This window comes from Lygodium microphyllum, chromosome 24 (genome assembly GCF_053477565.2).
Source record: "Lygodium microphyllum isolate KBCC chromosome 24, Lygodium_microphyllum_v1.1.10, whole genome shotgun sequence".
Taxonomy (NCBI): Eukaryota; Viridiplantae; Streptophyta; class Polypodiopsida; order Schizaeales; family Lygodiaceae; genus Lygodium; species Lygodium microphyllum.
This window is the reverse complement of record NC_141158.1, coordinates 79,281,654-79,294,422: the sequence shown is the minus strand read 5'-3', so window position 1 is coordinate 79,294,422 and position 12,769 is coordinate 79,281,654. Positions and strand designations below refer to the sequence as shown.

Here is a 12,769-nt window from a genome sequence, read left to right as displayed (position 1 = left end):
GAAATATCTGTAGAAGAATGGGGATCCTTCTTAGCATCTAATTGGTCATTGTATCTTTCCTTGAAGGAAAAAATCATCTTATGGAGGGTCATGGTAGGTGCCTTCCACACAAGGGATTAGCTTAATAGAAAACGTCTCATAGATGACAACTATTGGTGTGGTGAAAAGGAGACCGTGTCTCACATTTTTTGGGATGGCTATGTTGTAGAATTTGGCAAGAGGTCCTTTCCAAGATGTGGATCAATGGAGATAGAAATGTATTAGTGAAAGCCTACATTTTTGGCTTCATGAATGATTGCATCCAGTCAACCAAGCTTAGGTTTCATAACATTAGATCTTTGACACAACAAGCGTTATGGGAAGTACACGTGGAAAACTTTTTTGCTAGTGTTGATCGGTACCCAAAATGGTGTGGAATACTCCCAAAGTATGCCTAGTTCGAGCATTTAGTATCCAAAATATCTAGAAAGCTTAAACAACCCATCGAGTCACCCAAGTCACCACTCTTTTGTGCTTGGTTATGTAGTCTAAGACATTGCTTCTAAGTGGCAACTAGACTTCCTTGGGACCCAATGTATGAACTCGATATTGTTAAATATATAGTCTCAAATTTCAATTTGTTTGCTTTAAAAAGTTTGTAAAAGATGGCCAAGTTTGCTGTGTGAATGTGTAAAAAGGAAATCATGTAACGAAGGCATCATTTGTGTGAGAGGGGTCTCCTAGCACTCTTTTTTAGAAGAGATGCTAAGCAAACTATGGCATCTTGACTATGCGATAAAAATTGGTTGTCAATCTATTTTTCTAATTTTTATGCATTAAAACATATTACATGCAACATAGTTAGACCTTTTTTTTTTCTAAATAATGCGAGAAGACATATGATAAAATATATTTACATCGTAGAGAAAATAGTTACATCGAGCTAAGGGAAGTGTGGGGGAACTTGGGAGCACCCATATGACAAATATTTTTTAAGGCAAAATTCCATGGAAAATACTGATTTTTTTTGGGAAAATAAAAGGCCAAGTACGGGTGGGTTGTCACGTGACTCAGGGGTACGTTTTTCGGATGGGACAAGCAGGCATGATGGGTGGTGGGCATGGGATGTATGGGTGGGGGGTGGGATGAATGGGCCGCACGGGGCGAGCATGTGGGCATGCATGAGTGGCATGACTCAATGTGTAGGCATGACGTGTATGCAGACTTTCTCAATGTGTCTGTATGACATTGTATGCATATTCTCTCTCTCTCTCCAAAACGCGCGCGCACACACACACACACACACACACAGACTCTCTCTCAGTTTTAACGCCATAGCCGAGAGCTCTCCCAACCCACCCTTTTCTCTGCGTTCCCGTCTCCCTCAGAAAATTCTCGTCTCTCTGAAAGCTCGAACTGCATTTTTTTCGTCTCTTTCGTTCTCCCTTTCTCTTCTACAGAGAATTTCCTGCCTTTTTTCCCCCAAGGCTTTTCGGGATTCTCATCCAAAAACCATTTTTTTCTCCCCCCCACCCCCGCCCCCCTCCCCCCGGGGGTAGAATTCCGCCATGGTCTTCGAGGCATTAGACTCTGGCTGACCTCTCTCTCTTCTCTCTCTCTCTCTCTCTCTCTCTCTCTCTCTCTGTGCGTGTGTGTGTCTGTGTCTGCCTCGATCCCCGTGAAAAATTGTACAGCAGGACGCCATCTCACGGCGTGTCCCTTCTGACTAAACCCTAGCCCTCAAGGCTCACTGGTCGACTGGCGTGTGTGCTCTTCTTTCTCATTTCCGGCCACTCTCTCGGGGCGATCGGCAGGCCGCGTCTCTGTATATACAAGGCATTTAAGAACTCCAGGATCGCTAACTGTGCTAAGATTTGGAATTGACGCAAGAAGGAAACTCTCTCTCATGGAAGGGCCGCTTTAAGTAGAGCAGGTGCGCCTCCTCTGCAGCTCAAAGTAAGGCATTAAGAAAATAAAAAAAATCATAGCGAGGCCCGTTTCGCCACAGGATCATCGTGTCCGACTCTCCATCATCACCGTCGTTGCTGTTGCATGGCGGTATCTGTCAGCGAAACCTAGCTTCCCAGCGAAAAAATACTTTACGATCCTCTCTCTGTTGCGCGTAAAGTCTTGGATACACTGACACAAAAACAAAAAAGACAAAAAAAAGAAAACCCCATCATCCGATACGCGTTTATCATCAGGCAGTCACAGAGTTGATCATTAGGCGGTCGCAGAGTTCATCATCCTACAGAGCTCATCATCATCTTACCCTGTTTATGGCCACCTCCCCTGCTCCCTCTCCCTCCCGCCAGGCCTCATGGCAGACGAGCCACCATCTCGTACCGCATTTCGCTGTCTTTGGCGTCTTCTTGAACATGTTTAAGCTGTAGAGATGGCTGCAATTGGTGTGCCAATGCCCTCGATGGCGCCCGGTCCTTCGCCATCTACTTCTATGAGGACTACGAGCTCCCCTGGCCTGCAGCCTCAGACCATTCCACATAATTTTTCTTCACCCAATCATCCTTCCCAAAACCTCTCCGCAGGGGTATCAGGTCTGTCCCTTGCCCTTCCCCTCTCTTCATCAGTACCACCAGGAGGTTGCTCTGCTCCTATGCCAACTCCATTATCATCAGCACCACCAGCTTCTGCAGCAAGCTATCCTTTTGCTCCTACTACGGAACCTGCAGGACCTTTGCCAAGAATTAAGCTTATCGACATTCTTCCAGAAGATGGGGCTCCATCAGCCATGTACATCAGGGCTGTCGAAGGGCTTTCAAGCTGCCTTGTCAAGCATGGTGCAGTCATCATGGAACTCAATGGAGAAGATGCAGCACTTGTAAGGTGTGCACTGGAATCTGCAAAACTTTATTTTCGGACACGGGCACAGATGGGCAACTCTGGACATGCATGGGCTGGATCTGGTTGGCCTAAAGCAACTGGCTATGTTTCAACAGTATGTCGAGACATGTATCATTACAGAGCAGGAAGGTTAGTATGTTTCTTTAATTAATTGGGAAAACACATTCAAGCAGTGAGAGCAGTAAGGTTGATGAACAAGGGGAAGGGGGAATGCGTGTGCCTAATAGATTGTGGGGCCTGCTTAGTGTCTCAATGTCTGAAGATTCCAGTACACTCTGTTGAATGTTCCAAGAGAGAGAATAAGTAACAAATCAGGAGTGTGAAGGGAGGATGGCGGTTATTCTAAATTGCCATATTAGATAGATGAAAGCTAGCAGGGTAACTATATGGGCACCTCTAAGAGCTTGCCAAGAGCTGTACAAATTTTGGGATGGATTATGCTGCTTGTGAGTCATAGGCCGACTCTAAGAGGTGCAAATGGCCTGAAGCAAATGTAGATATGCTTTTATCACATTTTTGTGCTGGCCTATGAACATAGCTCAGCAAGAGCCTGCTTAAGCACATTGCAGTCTCCTGCACTCATAAGATGCAGTGTGTTTAAAGATGTCATATTTTAAGCACTTACTGTGTCATTAAAAGCATGCTGTTGTGTTATAAACCATTTGCATAACTTGCTTGCTTTGCGTGCATATGCTGTCAAGTTAGAAAGCTGCAGTGTAGATTTCCTTCTCTATCAATGGGACTATTTCCCCCTGTAAGTGTAGATACACTTTCTAGAGAGAGGGTTGCACGATGTGTGTAACCTTAAGGTTCATTTAATAAGGCAAGCTAGTTGGTGTGTACCTTGGACTATGTAAATAGGAACCTCGTACCTTGTATTTGCTTCATTCTCTTTTGTTCAATATCTAGAAACACACTTCAAATATTTCTCTGTTCTATTTCTCTCTTTTGTCACAAGATGGAGCATGCTAATTGCTGATTGATGGCTTAATTACATATGTAAAAAATGCTTGATAGAGATAGAAAACTCAAAAGTGGATGACAAACATGGTGAAAGTGGTAGAACTCAAGGTGAAGAGAAGTCAATGTGAAGAATGAGAGAATTGAGTAATCAAACTATGCTGATATGATAGAATGGGTCTCAAACCTTTGTGTCTCGGATCATGGATCGGCTGGGGATGAGGTGAGCTGGAAGGGTTGGAGACATTGATGACAGCTTCAAGAGTGTGTCGTACCTCAAATGGATCTTGAAAAGAAGCAGGCAATCTCTGATGATGTTGGAGGAGTGGCCACAGTTGAGAGTCAGGCCAGACTGCTGAAAATGCAGGTCTAATTGATCAAATGATGACATCAACTGATTGTAACAGCAGCAAAGGGATCGATGACAGCAGGGTGACCTGCTAGGCTGAAAATTGCAGTGTGCAGCAGTGTCAGAAATGAGCTGGCAGCAAAATGCAGGCTGGAAACTGACAGTGACAGCTGTGGGATGGTTGCCAGATGGCGGATTGTTTGAATCAGCAGCAAAATGCAAGGTATCTGATGTCATATGGCGGCTGAGTGACTCCTGAAAGCTGACAGCAGAGGAAAATGCTGAAAACACAGCCGTACTGATTTGGAACAGGTTGCTTGGGTGGGTACAAGTGTGGGGCACCTGGGTGAGGTTTCTAGTGATGAAGGTGTGGGAAGCACTCCAAATCAGGTTGCTTTGCTGGTAGACTGTGCAAATAGCTGGGGCAGCACCACGAACTGATGTATCTCCTGGTGGAGGGGCGTAGATAGTTGTGAGCAAGCTGATGGCTGATGGTAGCTGGCTGGAATAATGATTAGTGGGATAGGGATAAACTCACATAGGCTCCTATTTATAGAGGAGTGGGGGGTGCACTCACATAGGCACCTGTGTACTTTATAGAGGATTGGGAGTGCATTTGACGTATTGCCAAAAATAAGCCATTTAATTTAATTAATTCAGCATTGATGTGCCTTTTGGGGTGGTTTAAAGAGACTTAATCATGGCTTAATGGAAACCCTAAATTAATGGTGCCCCCCCCCCTCCCCGAGCAACCCCTGAAAGGACTTTGCCTAAGACAGAATGAAAGTCTGTCTCTACTTGCGAGAGTGCAATGAATAGGGAAGTGTATAACTAGATTGAAAGAAAGACGTGAACATGGAGAGAGTCGCAACGCTTCTGTGTACAGTGATGGCTCTCTGCTCTTCTTTTGCTGTGTATAGTGAAATTGACCTGTTTCTGACCTAGGGCGTGTGTACAAACAAGGTGTTACTCACAGTTTGACCTTCAGATTCGAGCTCCAAAATCCGGTGCAGATATGCAATTATTACCTTGGATAGTGCTTGTCACGTCTGCTATTCTGTGCAGCATTCACAAAGGTTGGGCTTTTATTATGGCTAATATGTAGGCGTCAAGTGGTATTTATGTAGCTTTTCTTGACCAACATATTAGGCATGGGGATGAGAAAGAGTTGGTTGAGTCGGATGGTGATTCTTTGACTGAGGATTCTGGTCAATTTGATGGAAGGGGGGATGAGATGGAAAATTGCTGTAAGATGACAGTTGATGAACTAGTTTTGTGTGCTCCAAATTCGACTCAGCAAGGTGTTTGTGTTTCTTGCTCACAGGTTGACGAGTCTTTTCAATTCATGCTTGCCACTGCCAACAATCTTATGTCTGATTATGTTCATGCTAATGAGGGTAAAGCGAGCTTTTTACCGAAAGGGGATCATAGGAATTGACCTGGTTTTACATCAGATGTTTAGTGCCTTTCATGAGAGGGCAGCCATCCTCTATTTTATGGGTAGAACTCCTTTGATTACTCGGATTTACACTTGGCTGCAGTCTATGCTTGTGATGATGTGTGTCATGATGATGTACTTGTGCAAGTGTAGGCTCCTCTTGTGGAAGAGATTTATGATGTATTGAAAGGGTTTTTTGAGGTCTTTTCCGTTCTCCGGATGTGCGTGCTCGCATTATGCAACGTATTCCTTTGTTTTTGGATGGTTAGTGAAACCGGTCTATGACTCATATAAAGCGGTAGTCCCTTCAATTGATACCTGGTCTTTTCACATACACACACAAATAGAGACCTAACTCCCTCGCTCAACACAGATTGGCCCCGAAGACCGGCACCCCTCTCGGTATTTCTTTATCAATTAAAAGATGGAAGGTTACCAAAAAAAAAGAAATGTTCAAAAGTACAAAAACCTGTGAACAGTTGGCTTTTATCTTTTTTGAGTAAATTTCAGCTGCATAAGGACAATACAACATATCCAGAACAACATCCCTTTCTGAGTAAATTTCAATTGCATAAGAAAAGAACCACATATCCAGAACAACATCCCAAGTAGGAAAACACTTTTGTGAGCATAACTCAATATTTCAAGTGTGAAATTGCAATCTGCAGAACTTTGTATTTACTGTTTTTCACTTGTTTCTTGACCTGTTCTCAGCCTTATTCCATTCTCGTGCAAAACCCTTTGATCCCAGTATCATTCCAGCAGTAAAACAGTCCCACAAACAGCACTAAATCAGAGCTGAAAATCCCTATTCCCGTAGCATGGTCATCACTTTCTTTAGTTCCTCTGTACATGAGTTAGAGATGAAGTACTCTCTATAGCTGATGTACTTGCAGTAATCTGCCCTCAACCCCTAAAAAACTTCACGCTCAAATCTGCCCCTTCTTCCTATTACGTTTTTTTTATTGCTCTCTCTCTCTCTCTCTCTCTCTCTCTCTCTCTCTCTCTCGGGAATGTGTGCCCAAATTGTGACACATGGCATATACGTAACAATTTTCTCGTTTAAACCTTCCGGTCCAAAATTCTCCATGATTGGTGCAAAATTTGACATCGGCACAGACCAGAGAATTAATCCTCGTGCAAAAACAAAGATAATGACACGAACAGATTTTGGGGTCCAAAAATAGTAACTCCCTAAATTTTAGGGATGGTGACCGCTATATTCCTCAAGTTGTTTTGAGCAACTTTTATCATTGTAACCACATCAAAAAGTGTAATGTGGCTCAGTTATGGTGACTTTTATTCCGTGAGTATTTTCACATGTGTATCTTCTATCTTGGGTAGGCTCATTGTCTTGCCCCATCTCAAGTGGCTAAGCACACAATCACAAACCATTGGCATTCTATTCTTCATTGCCCATTCAATACGGAACCGGTTTCAAGGCTCAGACAAACCAGTAGTCCAATTTGTCCCAGTGGTTGCCTCTTCGGGCTATGCAAAGATCTTGGCTTAGTCCAAGAAAACTCTGAGGATAAAAAGCAACAACTAAAGAAAAGAAAAATAAAGTATTTATATAAGTAAATAAGGAAAGCAACTGCAAGAAGTATCACCACCTGGTGACATTTAGCTGGTCCACATGGTCCCATGGAGACCTATGGTCGAGTTTTAGGAGATTCTTAGGTAGGCATGCCCAATCTAGGCAGAGGTAGTTAATTTTCTTGCACATCTTTGGAGAGTTCTTTCTTTGGTTTGAGATCCCTTGGCGAGGTATTGGTGGAGCCCCATTTGGCCTCCCGTAAACAGAACAGGGCTTATATGCTGTCACAACTCTATAGAAACAGAATTTGTATCCTTTTTCATTAATTTGTCTATATAATGACTTATTAAATTTGTTTCCTTTGCACTAATTAGATATAAAGAAAAGTGCATTGGAGCTGGCCACTGATGAGTGGTCACAGGTTATGGTGGACCCACGCGGTGGGTTAGAGAAAAGATAGTTCACACTTCCACCTATATAGCCGATTGGGCGCCTGTGACCAGAACTCACGCATGTCAGGGTTAGACTCGCATACAGAAAGGATTGATGCCTTGAAGTGTGGGCTAGATCCGCCAGAACAGACAGTTACAATCAACAAGATGACATGATCATGAAATGCTTGTACAATGCACATTTCTTTGCATAGGAAAGTCACATGAAGATTCTGATACCGTTTTTGCGATGTACACGGAAAAAGCTTTCATATGACATCCATATTGGGGGGGGTCCCTAAATTTTAGGAGGTCCCTAAATTTTAGGAGCCTCGAATTAGCCTAAATTTGCTAGTCCTAAAAAATAGGGATGTCATTCTAAAAATAGTAAATTCTGTATTCTGACTGTGCTTACTAAATCCTCGAATTAGCCTAAATTTGCTAGTCCTAAAAAATAGGGATGTCATTCTAAAAATAGTAAATTCTGTATTCTGACTGTGCTTACTAAATTTGGTTGTTTCTGTTCTTGACAGTATTCAGCCCAAAAAGGAAGGCCATAGAGAAGAGACAAGTGTCAAGACACTTATCACACAAGTTTCCAAGAGTCCCACCACTTGTCACATCTCATGACATGTGGTTGGACACTTGTCTTGTACTACTCCACTTTCCCCTTTTGTACTAGCTCTTCTCTCTTTTATAAATAAGAGCTCGTTTTTCTTTATTCAGTATCATTTTTCTTTGCTGTAAACTCATGTACAGCACCCACAGATAGCCAAAAACTGGCCCCATCCATCCCCATCATCATCCCCTACTTTTCCATTATCAAATTCCTCCATATTCCCTCTTCTATCACTGCTGTTTTACAGGACAAGAAGCCTGTAAATTCATTACAGCACCTCCTTCTCGAGCTCTTTCTTCCATTTTAGCAACAAGAAGCAAGCCCTATCTATGTACTGCTGATCAACGATGAAGAAAGGCTGATTTTCCCTCTTTCTTTTCTCATACTGTAAAGAAATTAGTTCTTATCATTGCATAATAGATAATGCATGTGTGTTTGTACATCTTTGCATGATCTTGTGAGAGTGAGAATTACTTCTCCTTACTCTCAGGTTGATTGTAATTGAGCTCTTCCCTAAGGGACTTGGGTTGAGCAGAAATACATTCCTTCGGGAGGGGGGAGGGGGGTTTGCCCATCTTCAACCCTCAATCTTGTCTCCATTACTTTTACATTTCCATGGCTGTAATTTTGTGAGTAATTTTCATTTTCAGCTTTAAATGTTCATTCTCTTTTATATTAAATCTCGAAAACAAGCGAATATCATAATTGTTAAGCATACTACGTTGTTCGGGGCGTTTACATATGCTTTGGGACATTGGGAAACCTCGGCCTACTAAAATTCGTTTTGGGGTCCTTGGGTTGCAGACGTTGGTTTTTGAGCTGAAATAGGGGACATTTACTGGATACTGCTTTCGATGTGGCCAATTGGGCCATTTTATCTCTCAATGTGATAGTAGCCTTGAGGTTTTGTAGCGTTCTTTGGACCCCAACATGGATATGCAAGTGCGTGATCCCTTGCCTTTAACTCAGTAGTAAGATATTACTCCTCTTGTGCCTCTTGCCTTGCATGGATATGATAATGGAAATAAGGATGTTTCCCAGGTTGGTATTGAGCGTTTGCATTCAGCTGGTTGGGATTTGTCTCCTCAGGATGATTCCAGGGTCACTGTGGTTAGATGCAATGCTTGACAAGAATCTCGTTTGACTCTTGCTCACCCATCTCCTCATCCTATTACTTAGACTTTTCAATTGCAGAGATAGGGGTTTTTACATGAAACCTCAATCTTCGCATGTATTGATTCTACTTTGCACTTTGATGGGAAGCTTTTGCCCCCTTCGGATGTTTTCCGTTGTCAGAAACAACAATTCCCTTCATGTGCTTTGATTGCTAGTTTGCAAAGGGCGGATCTTGTGGACATGATTTGTAGTGATGGAGAGTTTTCAGGCTACTAAACCTATGGATGTTAAAGGGAAAGCGGCGATTTAGTAGTTCTCTCTTTTTTTGTTTATCATGAGACTTGCTTTATGGAATGTTAAAGGCATCTCTTGTGGCAGTAAGTAGTATCGGTTGTGGAGAATTGTTTTTGCTGATAATTGGGATGTTTTTTGTGCCGTGGAGCACAAACAACATGCTTTGGTAGGTTCTTCTTATGTATATAATGATCATACAATGTTTTTTAGTGGATAGATTCCACATAAATTTGGAGTTATGTTGGTTGTTAGATCTTCCTTGCAACCATTCTTGATTTCTTAGTATGCTTGTGGCAGATTTTTGATGTTGGAAATCATATATGAGGGTGAGGTTTTGTGGTTGGTGGGTGTGTATGCTCCTTCTATTACTTGGGAACATCCTCAACTTTGGGATGACTTGCACTACCTTTCCATGGTTTGTCAAGGTTTTGTTATGGGTGGTTTTAATGCATGTGTATCTGTGGATCAGGCGACTTCACCTCACTCGATCATGGATGTTCCTGAGTGTTTGGCTTGGGATGCATTGATAGCCATTTCTTTGAAACAAGACATGTGGTCTTGGATGCATCCTTCATGGTTTGGATATACTTATCGCTCTCTTTAGCATCTAGATACTTGGGCCAGACTTGATTGGATATACATTTATTAGAGCGATTCTTTTCTTCTTGCAGTGATTGATATGTGGGTGAAGCGACAACATGTCTCGTCAGATCACTATCCCTTGGGTTTTGGAATTGACTCATAGGCCGGTTCAGGCCTTTAAGACTCTGCTTGCTCGTTTGTCTTTGCATTTCAATCAATCTTTTTTATTGCAAAATTAGTTTTTGGAGTGTGTCCAACAATTGATTGCTTCTTTTAGCTGGAGGGTTCAATTTGGGGGTATGGAAGCATGGGCTGTTTTTAGGGATAATGCACGTGCGTTGTCCCGATAGTATGGTATTCAACATGCTTCTTCTTTTCGAGTTGAATTGCAGCATTCACAAACTTTGTTGGGTCCACAGGAGATTCTTTTTGATGTTGTTCTCTTTGCTCGTCGAAACATTTGTGACTTGGTCAGTAATCAAGTTAAGCCTGAATGGGTTGATTTGATGGAGGTTGATATCTCGGAGGCTGAAGTAGAGGATGTGTTGTCCCATTTACCACATAGAAAAAGCCTTGGCTAGGATGGGCTTCCTAATGAGCTGTTTTTAGCCCATGTTGAGTAGCTTAAGGACCCATTAACTCGTTTGTGTCAGCAAGTTTGGAATTTTGGTTTGATGCCTTCAGATTGGAAGATTGCAGTGATTCGGTTGTTCCCAAGGTTCCTTCTTTGACTTCCTTGAAACAATGGAGATCCATTTTTGTTATGGGTTCTTTGTATAAAATCTTTTCTAAAATCATTGCCAATAGATTGCATAAAGTATTTCCGCACTTGGTTCATTCATGTCAATATGGTTTCATTAATTGATGGAATATTATGCATAACATTTTGAATTTTCAATTGGGGATTGTTTATGCCAAAGCCTTTGGCCAAGAGGTTGTTATACTTCAGCTTGATCTTGAAAAGGCATTTGATCATGTCAGTTGTTCTTTCTTGTGGCAACTGATGTCTACCATGGGCTTTGGTCCTCACGACTTCTCTTGTTGATACCATTAGTTAGGGTGCTGTGGCACGTAGTGTACTTAATGGGGGGGATCACTGATGAAATTGCCTTGTCTCGTTCTTTTCGGCAAGGCTGCCCTCTCAGTCCTTTGCTATGTGCCTTAGTTACCCACCCAATTCTCCCTTTGTTGGATAAGTGGGCTAATCAAGGGGAGATTGTCGATTTCTCTGTCTTCCCAGAGGTGCCCAACTTTTGGGTCAATTATTGGCTGATGATTCCTTTATGTTTCTCAAGGCTAATCAGATTAATGTGAATTGGGCAATGGCTATATGGAATCTCTTTACTTTAGCTTCGGGGCTTCATATTAATGCTTAAAAATCTACACCGATTTCTTGTAGAGAGAGTGATTTGCAAGCTTTGGGTTGGCAAGGAGCTGTGATTTCTAAAGGAGATATTACCCGACACTTCAGTTGTCCTATTGGTGTGGATGTAGCTCCTCACACCTTGCTTGATTGGATATCATCCCATATACATGATCCGTTTATGTATTGGGAATCTCAAGGTTGGTCTCTTCATGTGCGACTTAAAGTTACTCAATGCATCATGATCAGTATCGTCTCGTTTTTTTTGCCCGCCCTTCTTTGGCTAAGAAGTCTCTTTTGGAACTAGTTGAGCCGATCTGCTTCATGTTGTAGAAAAAGAGAGGGAATCGTTTTGGCCAGGTGTGGATTTCTTGGTAGCATGTGACTGCTCCTAAAAGGATTGGGGGAGCAGCTTTATTGGATGTTAATTTCCATATGGTTGCTTTGAGATTGGCACTTTTGCAGGCTTTATGTGTGCAGAGTCATCCTTGGATAGATATTGCAAAATTTTTCATTGAAAAGACTGGTATCTCACATGGTTGCATGGTTATTCAAGTTTCTTGGTGGCATGTGCAGAATTCCACGAGGCCTATTAAGGTATCCCCGTCTTTTCTCGTTTCTCATTTGATTGCATCCTAGCAAGAGATTTTGCGTTTCGTAGTTTGACGCCCTCTTGATCTTCACAAGGAGGAGAATTCGTTGCAAGGAGAAGTGCTAGCTACTTGGGTTGTTGGACTGGCCTGATAAAGACTTGTAGTGAGATAAGTTTAATTGGATGGCTCGCTTGGGGTTGCAGACTGTCCATGATGGTGTCATTCTTGGGCAGCCCCATCTTTATTCTTTCCAGTGCATTCGTTAGTACTTTTGGGTGCCTTGTGGCTATCATGATATTTGGTCGTCCTTATAGGAGGAGAGAGAGTAGAAGTTTGAAGATTGCAGAGTATGAATGCTGAAGACCAACGAAGAATCAGTATAATGGCTGTCAAAGTATCACCATCTCGAGCTCTTTGACTCCCCCCTAAATTATCTTGTCACAACTTATGCCATCCTAGAAATGACCAAATCTCAACACTCCCTCTCAGATCTTGGACATGGCATAAGGCTCAGGATTTGGAGTGTTGATGAAGAATAGCTTGAAGAAGTACTTTGGTAAACAAATTTGCCACATTATGCTCCACATCTGTGGTCTTGTCTAAGAATTCTTGCAATTGTAGTGATATTGTATCTCTATGTACTTTG

General features: G+C 42.3%; 1 protein-coding gene across 2 annotated transcripts in view; it reads left to right on the top strand.

The window, feature by feature from the left end:
• Positions 1-1,259: 1,259 nt before the first annotated feature.
• LOC148015275 (uncharacterized) overlaps positions 1,260-12,769 on the top strand; it is a 53,813-nt gene continuing 42,303 nt past the window's right edge. Inside the window, exon 1 of one of the 2 annotated variants that reach the window (XM_087664930.1) lies at positions 1,260-2,970. In XM_087664930.1, coding sequence (XP_087521056.1) covers positions 2,375-2,970 — 596 coding nt within the window. In that variant the 5' untranslated portion in view covers positions 1,260-2,374. The remainder of the gene's footprint in view (positions 2,971-12,769) is intronic. The other variant, XM_087664931.1, reaches the window with a different exon arrangement.